This window comes from Carcharodon carcharias, chromosome 25 (assembly GCF_017639515.1).
Source record: "Carcharodon carcharias isolate sCarCar2 chromosome 25, sCarCar2.pri, whole genome shotgun sequence".
Classification (NCBI taxonomy): domain Eukaryota; kingdom Metazoa; phylum Chordata; class Chondrichthyes; order Lamniformes; family Lamnidae; genus Carcharodon; species Carcharodon carcharias.
The window spans coordinates 13,911,540-13,923,684 of NC_054491.1; the positions used below are offsets into that span (position 1 = coordinate 13,911,540).

Sequence of the window (12,145 nt, forward strand, 5' to 3'; positions counted from 1 at the left end):
TGTGGCAACTCGACTGAAATGGCCACTATTGACGATGTTTTAATACACAATGCGCCATTTTCTTTGGTCTGTTTGCGTGATTATTTTCATAAGTTTTGTTTTAATACAAAAATTGCTAAAAAAGGACTATAATTCCCAAGAGGACTGGCTTGTTAAATAATCAGAAGATTCCAGTTGTACAGAGAGATTCACATTTCTCAGTCATTTGGTTTAGAGGTATTTCAATTTTATTACTGGCGTGGTGTTAGTAAGCCTTGAACTTCCACACTGATGAGCACCAGCATTGCATGGTGTCACAAGTAGAGTTGAAAGTGGAAATGTCTCACTGGTGCATTAAGGGTTGCTGTAAGCTTAGTGTTGTGTTGTTAGGGATGTGTAATGGTGGGTTTACGGGTCTTTGTCATACCTTACAGTTTCTGTCACTAGCTGAGAAGTATCTCAATGGATAGAAAGTTAGCACAGTAAATGACCTAGAAATTATTTCTGTCTTGTTCCTGAATTTGGTCCCACTGGACAAAAATTCTAGGTCTTCCTGTTTTGTCTCAACTTGTGAAGATGATAATTGCTATTAACTTCAATATTTGTATGAAATTATCATACTTTTATAGTTAACTTTGAAAATTTTTAAAAAACTGTATTCTTGATATGGTGCTGCTGGCAAGGCCAACATTTATTGCCTATCCCTAGTAGATCTGGAGAAGGTAGTGCTGCAATCTCCTGCAACAATGCTAGGTAGAGATTTTCCAGGATTTTGACCAGCAGCACTGCAGGTACAGCGCTATCTGTTCAAGTCAAGGCAGTATGTGACCTCGCGGGGGGCAAACTAGAGGCAACAGTGTTTGCAGGCATCTATTGCTCTTGAGCGTCTGGGTGGTGAAGGTTACGGGCTTAGAGGCATCCTGCCAAAGAAGTGTTGGGGGTTACTGTAACTTGCCCTGCGGGCAGTACACACTGCAGCAGTGGCGTGTTGGTGCTGGAGAAGTGTGTTTGGTGGAGGTTGGAGTGGGGAGAATCGCACAGGCTATGACCAAAATGACCTTTACCTAAAAGCGGAAAATGCACAGCAGGCCAGGAAAGAGAGGAAAATTAGATTATTGCTTTATTTGGGGTGACAGCACTTTCTGTTTGTATTCAGATTTTCAGGAAGGAAAATAATTGAGGAATTCACACGGCATCAAGACACCAATAACTGACTCACTTGCTCAAAATAAAGGTCTTTGTTACTGAAAATAACTCCCATCCAGTCATTGCAGCTTGAGAGGAGCATGACTAAGAGGCACGTTTTTATAATGATGCTTCTAAGAGACCAAAAACTAAGCAGGGAAAAAACAGTGAACTCTCAGGACCCATTTTGAAACCATCTTAAAATTACTTCTTAAGACGGGTGAAGGGAGATTATATTTAGACAATATTTAACAATATTGTTTAAAATTCCCCTCAATTTTTATTTACTATTTCATGCATGCTAACCTAGAACACAAGCAAAAGCTGACCAACAGCTCCAAAACAAAATCACCCCAAAAGGTGAACACCTCAAAGATGACTTTGAATGTAAACTAGGATTTGCAACTTAAACTGTAGATATTATCAACATTCCTTCACTGGTATTGGAGTGAGGTGCAGGGGGAACCTCAATGCATGAAAGTCCGAAAGAGAAAATCCAAATGTCGGAGACAGAGAATTTGTACTGCATTTCTTGGGTGTACGGCTGAGCCATTTCCTGCTGAATCTTTATATGTGACACGTTCTGGGTTAGCTTTACAACGTTCACATAGCTTAATAGATCACCTTTTAATCTTAAAAGAGAAAGCATCCTTTGGATTTTTACCTGACCAAACAAGACTGTCACTTCCCCGAATGTTACCTCGACAATCGCTCCGACACTCCACCGCCTCAGTTCTAAGACAGCCTGACACTCTTACCTCTTACCCCTGCTCCAACCCTGTTCAAGTTGCTACTCATCTTCTACCTTCCTCATTCAGGTTGTATTCTATTATTCGGCACACTGGTTCAAGCTGGCACTCTTCTCTCCCTTCCCTTCCCTACCAGTTAATGCTGCATTCTTCCTCCTCCTCCCCACCCCAGGTGCTGCTCCCAACTTTTATACTTTTCCACTTCCCTTTCATTATCAGCCATTGCCCCTGTCGTTGCTATGCATTGCGCCTTCAATTATCATCCGTTGCCCCTTCAGTGTTATCTATTGTGCCATCATTATTCTGCATTCATCCCTTCATTGCTATTCTTTACCCATCTCCCTCTGCTTTTATTTGCCATCTGAAAGAAAACCTATTATTTCCAGCAAATGTTGTTTTTCCCTCTACCCCACTTCAGTCTGGCAGCTAATTGAGTGGACTGAGGATTTGCTGTCATCAAAGAGGTGCCTGTTTCTGATCCATACTTCACGTTAGAGTTCCCTCTGGGATCATTGCCATTAGCGTCAGGAACTGCGTTGAGGTAGCAGGTTCCCGATCGAATCTGTTTGCTACCAAACTTTGGCAGAAGTGGGACAAGGGAGGAAAGAACATTGACTGTGATGGGAGAGACCTGTGTACAGTGAGAGTTGTAAATGACACAATGATTGGACTCCAAATTGGATGAGTGACAAATGATTGATATGACACTCCAAGCTGCAAATTTCTGTACTTGCTGTAGGTACTGTGATTTGCTGCTCAAGTTGCACAAATTTACCTTAAAATGCCTATGTGGTGGTAAAAATGTTACTTTCTAAGTGATAAAGAATTGCTTGGCCTGGACATTGTGAGGACTTCCCCTGCTTTTCATCGAATAGTGCTGGGGATCTTTAAAGTCGAATTCAATAATTGCTTGCCTGAATCATAGCTTACACTTAGAGCATAGAGTCATTCTGGCTCGAAAGGAGATCATTCAACCCATTGGGTTCATGCCAGCTCTCTCTAGCATATTCTGGCCATTCCCCATAGCCCTGCAAGTTTATTTCCCTCAAGTGCCCGTCCAATTTCCTTTTCAAATCAATGATCCTTTCTGCTGCCATGATCCTTCTAGGCACAACTCTAACACAATGTTCAAAGCTAATGCGTTGGCTAATTCAAAACTATAGACCATTTTCCAAAAAAAAACTTGAATGCAGACCAGGTGCAAATGTGTATTTAAAATAAAACTATTTACCTTTCAGATGAGATGTTGAACATCTGACTTTAAAGATCCCCAGCACTATTCAATGAAAAGCAGGGGAAGTCCTCACAGTGCCCAGGCCAACATCATTAGACCAGATTAGCTGGTCATTTATTACATTGCTGTTTGTGGGGTCTTGCTGTACAAATTGGTTGCTGTGTTTTGACTGCACATCAACAGTAACTACACTTAATAAGCAACTCATTGGCTGTGGATCAACTCAGAACAACCTGAGCCGTGAAAGGGGTTATATAAATGCACCTTCTCTCTTTATTAGGGAAACCACCCCCCCAGATGAACTAAGTTGGCACATATGTGAATGGAGACGTAACTCAGTTGCACCTTTCCTGACAAAAATAAATCAGTAAATATCATGCAGATACAGAAGGACTTGCATTTATTTAGCACCTTTCATGTCCTTCGAATGCTTTACAGCCAAAGAAGATTTTTGAAGTACTGTATAGTCACTGTATAAATAAGTGGTGAAAGAAAAAACCTAGAATTGAAGGCCCTATGTTTGTTATTCTGCAATTTAATCCACTGAGTGGTTGGAGGTTTGCCTTTTATTAACAGCTATATTCTCTATTTTACCTTCCTTCCAGGTACAGAACCATGGTCATTCTATTTCATCAATGGAAGCTTGAATTTCAATGTGGTGTTTGCTTTGGCTCTCTGTGCCCTGCCTCTAACTACCCTCATGGAGTTCCTGCTGCAAAGATTTAATGGTAAGGATCTCACCCAAATATGACCAGGGCTCATGGGAGAAAACTGTGATGCTGCATTGTTTCCTTTTAAATCCTGTTTGAATTTGACTAAAGCCAAATTCCCAAGCTGGGTTGTCTGAATCAATTAGGCTCACATCCTTAAACCCGTGTTATTAAGTAAGATGACTTGCTCGCAAAATGATTATGGATGTATCCTCTTTATTGTTGCCTTGGATCTGTGGCCTTGCATCCTGTTAGAATTGCTCGTCTATTTGCTTATTTCAAAATCTTCTGAATCAATTGGGATTCCTTGAACTACAGAAGAGCTGGCGTGTATGACACAAAGTTACCAAACCCTAACAGTTTCAGCTAGACCACTGTCTGCTTTTCTTTACATTCCCATGACAGAAATGTGTTTGAGGAAGGTGTCTTTTTTTGTGCATTTACGAAAAGCTAAATCGAATGATAGTCCTCCATTATCCATTGGACCAGGTCTTTTTTTCTTGTTTTCTCCATTCTGTATCTGACTGCAGGTAGGTGCACCAACCTCTATCGTTGCCTCTTGAACAGTTTCTTGTTGGAGTTGGTCTCGAGAGGGATAGAACCTTCTCACTGTTGACCTTGACCTTCATCTGAGCAATCCACAGGATGACATGGGGTTAAACTGTGGGGTAAGGGTATCTATTAGCCTTACCTGCCAGTTAGATAATTGCAGAGGGCATGACTAGAGGGAGAGAAGTGAAGGGGCAAAATTAATAGATTTAGCTTCTATCCTTTTCATTCTTGAAAGTTTGCACAGCTCTGCAAATGATAAAACGCACGTTCTGGTGTGAACGGGCAAAGACAATCTCCATTATAGTAACAAGTAGTAAAGACTAACCTGCTGATTTCAGCTGGAACGGTATTAGGGCTGCTACAATTGAGCCCTTTGCCAAGGAGGGGTAAGAGTAGTCATGGTTCCAACTTGCTAGTGGTGCTCATTGCTGGAAAGTGCATGTGTGAGAACATCAGGTCAAGAATGGGCTGGGACATGTGGTGCCAGCACCCGCCCCTCCCTGTTGCTACAAGCACAATGGACCAATCGGCCTCATCCTATTCTGCAAGCTTCTATGTTTCATTGTCAAAGCTTCTATGCAAAGAATGCTCACTTGTAGTTTGGTTTTGGGGGACTATGGAGTCCAAGGTCCCAGCATGAGTTCAGAAACCAAAAGCATTACAAATAAATAAAAGCAAACCTCTCTGCCTTATCTATGCACCAGAATTGTGCAAGTATAAAGATTGATGGCCTATAAACAAGGGATCGGTGTCTCTTGTTCCCCTTTACTATTCATGATAAAATTCAGCTGAATGTTCACTTCAAGGCATGGCTGAACACTCCACATTGCAGGCCACCAGATTGCATTTTACCCATAATATAAATTTAGAATGAAGCAGTTAAGATATTTCTGAAAAGAGACACATGCTGCTAAAGCTTTTTGTCTTGCACTCATCAGGACAAATGCAAGAATGCCAAATTTCAAACAATCGCATCAATTTATACAACAGGAGAAAAGGATGCTGATTGGTTGGCAAGTCAACTCTGGCTTGAGATATTGCTATGGAGAAAGCAGTGGGTGAACGATAGGCTCCCCAAGCTCTTGGGAAATTCAAAAAACGTACAAGGCTGGAACATATTCCCTTTGCACAGAACAGGTCCCTGTATATAAATGTATGTCACTTCTGGCAAGTGTAAGTGAGTTTGACTGGTTATCTTAAATTGCTTGTTAGTGTAGCTATTAGCACACTCAGGATTGTTCAGGTGCTGCCCAATCATAGAATCACGTCCAATAGCACATGTTTGGTTTAGACTTTGGAAGTGTGAGCTAGTTGAGTATGGTCTGTACTCTGCCTATTACTAACAATCCAAATCTCATGCTATTCAATCAAGGTGTCCAATCAAAAACCAAGTTTAATGCTGGTTTCCTTAAATTCTTTCAGTTTCTCTAAGTGAGGGTGTTTACTTCTCACTTTGAAATGGAGTTTCCTCCTTTTAGATTACTGCTACCTTCATTGACCTCTTCTCTTTGCATTTTATAGACTGTTAGAAGCAAGAGAGAGGAAGATTTTGCTATGTGATTTCCAAAATGGGAAACCACTAGAGAGCACTATTGGTTTATATTCCCCTTTTGTAATGACCTGAACACATCTCATCTGGAATAGGCTCACAGATTAGGTTTAGCAATCCGATCTTTAAGCAAATTAATGAAAACCTACTTATTTTTATATTTAAAAAACCTGAAGAAATTATCTTTAAATGTGCAAAGTAGGAAAAAAAATGAATTTTTTTTTAGTGCTGAAATGTCATTGTATTTAACCGAATGTAAATGTTGTCTTTTCATTATCTGACTTCAAAATACTGAAGTCTGATCTACACAAATGTTGGGTTGTGTAGATCTTGCTTTGATCCGGTGTGAGATATCAGATATAAATTTAATATGCATGCAGCACAACTGTTTGCTTAATTGCAGCTGTAAATGGTTCAGCAGAAAAAGTCCAAACGTAAGAACCTGAGAAATAGGAACAGGAGTAGGCCAAATGCCCCCTTGAGCCTGTCATTCAATAAGGTCATGGCTGAGCACTAATGGTTGAAGCTAATAGTGCATATAAGGTGAGGCTAGACAAGCAGATGAGGGAAAAAATAATATATAGTTACAGCGATAGATATAGATGAGGAACAATGAGAGAAGGCTTCAATGAGGCATAAACACTGACATGGATTTATGGGCTGAATGGCCTGTCTCTGTGCAGTACGTAATCCACTTTCTCGCCTGTTTCCATGTCGCTTGATTTCCTAAATCTATCGATCTCTGTCTTGAATATACTCCATGACTGAGCATCCATAGCCTACTGGGGTAAATAATTTCAAAGGTTTAAAATGCCTCTTGATGAAGAAACTTCTCTTCATTTCTGCCATTAGGCAAGCGTTTTTTTTTAAACCTAATTGATAGTGTGTAGGGTGTGGGTCACTTCAATGCTTGCAGGTTTTGACCTGCAGCTGAAGTATGCCGAGAGTCTGAACCTTATCTCTGATCCTCTAAACACTGAACCTCCAAGAGCAAAACATGCTGGACTCTCTGCTAACCACCAGTTTTTGCTATCACACGCTGGTGACTGGGTTGGGAGAGGGTTTCCATCATGGTGGATAATAGAGATTCCATCATAGAATTGTGTGATCATTGACTTTCTATTTAAAAAGAACCTTTATATTGCCAGTTTCCCATTTGCACTCCCCACCTACACAGCACCAATCTGAGCAAGCAATATTTCCTGGTCACTTCTTGATATTGTCCCTGAATCAGTCACTACAGACACTTATGAGAAATCTAAGTAGATGCTTGTCGGAGTTTCTGAAATTAGAGTTTTTTAGAGAAGCAGCTAGCCTGTCCTGAAAATCACAGAAACAACTGAAACAAAGCTTGGAACCGTTAATCATTCATTTAAAGACTTTTTAATAACAAAAATAACTTTTGGATTTTGATGCTGGTATTAGTCAAGGAATTTACCTTGCGTTGACCAAATGCCTTTCCAGATGAACATCACGTAAGAAGTAGGAGCAGGAGTAGGCCATCCAGCCCTTGAGCCTGTTGCTCCATTCAAGAAGATCATGGCTGATCTGACCTTGGCCTCAAATCCACTTCCCTGCCTGTTTATCTCAGATATAAAACAGAGTTTTATGCTGGAAAAACTCAGCAGGCCTGTCAGCATCTGTGGAGAGAGAGATTTAATGTTTTGAGTCCAACATGACTCTTCTTCGGAATTGTCTAACTCTGCTTTGAATAAATTAAAGGACGCAGCCTCTACAGCTATCTGGGTTAGAGAATTCCAAAGACTCATGACCCTTTGAGAGAAGCAATCCCTCTTCATCTCCATTCTAAAGGCAAAACCCCTTATTCTGAAACTGTGCCCCTGGCTTTAGCTTCCCCCATGAGGTGAAACATCCTCTCAGCATCTCGTCTGTCAAGCCACCTCAAAATTTTGCATGTTTTGATAAGGCCACTTCTCATTCTTCTGAACTCCAATGGGTATAGGCCCAATCTGCTCAACCTTTCTTCATAAGACAACCCCTTCATCAATGGCTTCAACCTAGTGAACTTTCTCTTGAACCTCCTCCAATGTAAGTATATCCCTAGATATACCACTGTACGTGGTATTCAAATAACTTTCCTTTTAGTGAAAAGAATCCTAGCCTTCTCGAGACTCCCAAAGAATAACTGATTCCGACTGCTCATGCTTTTCTGCTTTAACAGGTGATCAGAGGGATTAAAAAGGGCCTTGATGTTAAATGGGTTCAGAAGCTAATGGGTGCATTGCCAACAGCCTGTCAGTAAAGTGAAGCATAATGCCTGGCTTTATCCTTTTAAACCCAATGTCACCTCACTGACATTTAGTAAATTGCTACTTATGTATTTGTCTTTCAAAGTGACCTCTTTGCTATATGCTGTAAACAAGTCTCATCAGCATAAATCCAAGAGCACTCGGAATTGTTAGGTGATTGTTTATTGCCCTTCTGATTAAGGTTAAAATGTTGGAATTATTTTTCAACTGATGTTACGAGCTCCAACTCAGTTTGAATAATTTCTGAATTAACTTCTCTTATTTTTAATGTATGTATAATCCTATGGTCAGGTTTATTAAACTTCATTTTGTTCTGAAACATGCAAACTCTGTTCTTTCCTTCGATTTATTCTGTAGGCTCTCTAACCATATCATTTTACTGGTCCATAAAACCTATCTTGATAAGTGAGTGCTAGAAAGGCAGTCCCACAGTCAGTCCAGTTCATTTTACTAGACACTTGGTCGGTTGAATAAAAGAGCAAGTGACACCATCCAGGGCAAAGTAGCCCGATTGATTGGCACCCCATCCACCACCTTCAACATCCACTTCCTCCACTACTGACACACAGTGGCAGCAGTGTGTATCATCTACAAGATGCACTGCAGAAACTCACCAAGGCTTTGACAGCACCTTCCAACTCACCATCTCCACCACCTCAAAGGACAAGGACCGCAGATGCATGGGAACACCACCACCTGCAAGTTCCCCTCCAAGCCAAATAAACACAAAGACATTGAAAAATCGAAAAGAAAGAATAATTTATAATGCCTACCTAAAGATGTCAATCAATCAAATTCACCTCTCCCCTTCTGCCTGTCTAAACAGACCCTTGCTGAGCTAATCAATTGATGTGTCTTGGAGCTCAACCAAACATTCACAGTGAAAACATCTAGTTTTGTTGATAAAGTTCCTCAATGGCTTCATTATGAATCCTTGGCATGGCTCATTAGACTCACTAATGGATTAGCTTACCAAAAGTTCTATTTCTACAGGCTGAAGAGGTGTGTTTGCTGAGCGTGGGGGTTGGGGGGCGGGGAGGGAGTGCAGCATCGAGGCGACGTGGGTGAGACCTTCAAAAAGTATGTTTCAAATGTTTCCTGAATCCGGAATATGGCTCATGACTCATCTGAGGGGCCGTGAACCATGAGTCTTTGAGAAACTGGCCCAAATCCACTAAAATTGTGGGGACGTATGAGATGCCTATCCCCACAATACAACCGTCTAGGTCTGGAGTGCAGGGTATGGGCTTGCTACGTACGCTGGTGAAAACTGCCAACGCTGGGAATGGGGACATGAATCCCAGAATCAGATCCTGCCTGTCATTTTTAAAGGCCTCCCAACTCTGCGAAAGTCCCGGCTTACATTTCTAACTGATGCTTATTGGTTTGAAATTGTCTTTAAAGAGAGAAACATTGTAGATTGTAGTGTGGTGTGATGCAATGCAGTAGTGCAACTTTCGAAAATTATGAAAGGCATTGATAACACTAACAAGAATTCAAGAGCTAAAGAATATAATTTAGGAATGACAATTCAGAGCAGCTGTTAATGCAACAGTGTAAGGAAGTTATAGAAAAGTCCACGTGATTGATAGGGTCAGTATTGACTGTGGGATCTTTTGCGCCCATCAGTGAGGGCAGATGGAGCCTTGGTTTAATGTCTATTCTACAGACAGCACCTCTGGCAGTGCAGCACCCCCCTCAGTACCTGTATTACACTGGAGTGTCAGCTTTGATTTTATGCTCGAGTCCTGGAGTGGGACTTGAACCCAGAAACTTGTGACAGAGAGGCAGCAGTTAACCAAGTCAGCCGCAGCTGACACTGTGAAGTTACTTGTTCCTCCTCATCATTTTACAATTGCCACATTTCATGTCTCAAATTATTCAAATACTGTATTCCAAAATGTATTTTTTTTAAATAAACCTATGTAATTTGCATTTGAATGAATCAGTCTAAATTGCTTCCATCATCTCCACAGGGAGTCTGTTCCATAGATTGTCTGCTCTCTGCAACATTGTTTTCATAGAATATAACTATGCTAGCTAAGAGAAATTCTAATAAAAAAAGTTATAAATTGAATGCAAAGTGACAATTACTGTACCATGTAATCCTGGATCCCAAACTTTGTGACTGTTAATAAATGAATGCAACACGTCTTAAAGATTTCCTTTTGAACAAAATCTTTGATAGGCAATATGGAATGTCAGAGGTGAATTACATTTTTCAGTTGCTTTCTAACACCCTATTTAAAGACCACTTATCCAAAATGTTACACTAGGGGTGTGTACCTTATGTCTTACGATCATGGTAGACAAAAACTTACACTGTTAAAACTGCAAGTTTATTGCATCAATTTACTTTCAAAAGTTATACACCAGGAAAACTATTTTCACCTGTCAACTTTTGTCTAAGCATTTTTCTCTCCAACTTTCCCCCATTATTTGATCTAATGTTGACTCTTTCTCTTATTACAGTGCACAACCTTGGTCGTCCTTATTGGCTCACCCTTTCACCCATGTACATCTGGATCCTGATATTCTTCACTCGCCCTCACAAGGAGGAGCGCTTCTTGTTTCCCATCTACCCCCTCTTCTGCCTCTGTGGGGCAGTGGCTCTCTCTGCGTTACAGGTGAGTGTTTGGTCTGACCTAGATCCAGTCTAACCCCTGTTCTTGATAGGAGCTGGTTCAAGAGTGTTATTTTTATGAGAATATTTTATGTTTTTAAAAAAAAAGTTTACCTCCAATTTGCTTTACCTCCACCCCTTTAGTTGCCTGACTCTGATTAATTCATGCTGCAATATGAACCCTTAGGGAGTGCTTCTCCAATACTCAGCCCACACAAGAGTGTTTTCCCACATGTGACCCTGCACATTAATGGTAAGATACTGTGGACAGGAGGTACCATGATGCTGAGGCTCCAGACAAACGCGAGGTAATGCATTTTGGAAGGTCTAATACAGGCGGGAATTATACAGTAAATAGTAGAACACTTAAGTGCATCGACGGGCAGAGGGATCTGGGTGTACAGGTCCACAGGTCAATGAAAGTGGCAACGCAGGTGGAGAAGGTAGTCAGGAAGGCATACGGCACGCTTGCCTTCATCGGCAGCGGTATTGAGTATAAAAGCTGGGAGGTCATGCTGCAGCTGTATAGAACCTTGGTTAGGCCACACTTGGAATATTGCGTGCAATTTGGTCGCCACATTACCAGAAGGATATGGAGGCGTTGGAGAGGGTGTAGAGGAGGTTTACCAGGATGCTGCCTGGTCTGGAGATTATTAGCTATGAAGAGAGGTTGGAGAAACTCGGATTGTTCTCACTAGAGCGACGGAGATTGAGGGGATGACTTGATAGAAGTTTACAAAATTATGAGTGGCATGGACAGAGTAGATAGTCAGAAGCTTTTTCTCAGGTTGGAAGAGTCAATTACTAGGGGACATAGATTTAAGGTGAGAGGAGAAAATTATAGAGGAGATGTGGGGGGCAAGGTTTTTATGCAGAGGGTAGTGTGTGTCTGGAATTCGCTGCCAGAAGAGGTAGTGGAAGCAGGTACGATAGTGGCGTTTAAGAGGCAGCTTGACAAATACGTGAATAGGATCAGAATAGAGGGATACGGACCACGGAAGTGCAAAATGTTTTAGTTGACGGGCAATATGATCGGTGCAGGCTTGGAGGGCCGAAGGGCCTGTTCCTGTGCTGTACTTTTCTTTATTCTTTGAAATCAAACCTGTTTTCAACTACCACCTGAGCTTGTATGAAGTCACAGCAAGGATCACTGGCAGCATTCAGAAGCAAAGACCCTGGGCCATTTGCCACCTCTGCCTACAATGGGTGCTGCTTGCAATTGGCGCCTTCACTCTGTCCCTGGTTGAAGTTGGTCGAAGGCTGTTTGCCTCCTCTAATCACTCTCGGAATTGGG

At 41.4% G+C, this 12,145-nt stretch overlaps 1 protein-coding gene across 14 annotated transcripts in view; it reads left to right on the forward strand.

Annotated features, from left to right (window-relative positions):
- The window catches only part of alg9 (ALG9 alpha-1,2-mannosyltransferase), a 233,041-nt gene that overhangs the window by 52,782 nt on the left and 168,114 nt on the right, over window positions 1-12,145 (forward strand). For all 14 annotated transcript variants that reach the window (XR_005941396.1, XM_041174513.1, XM_041174514.1 and 11 more), the window contains 2 exons: window positions 3,753-3,875; window positions 10,701-10,855. Coding sequence is in view for 13 of the 14 variants with exons in the window: in XM_041174513.1 (XP_041030447.1) it covers window positions 3,753-3,875; window positions 10,701-10,855 (278 nt within the window). In the remaining variant the exon portion in view is untranslated. The remainder of the gene's footprint in view (window positions 1-3,752; window positions 3,876-10,700; window positions 10,856-12,145) is intronic.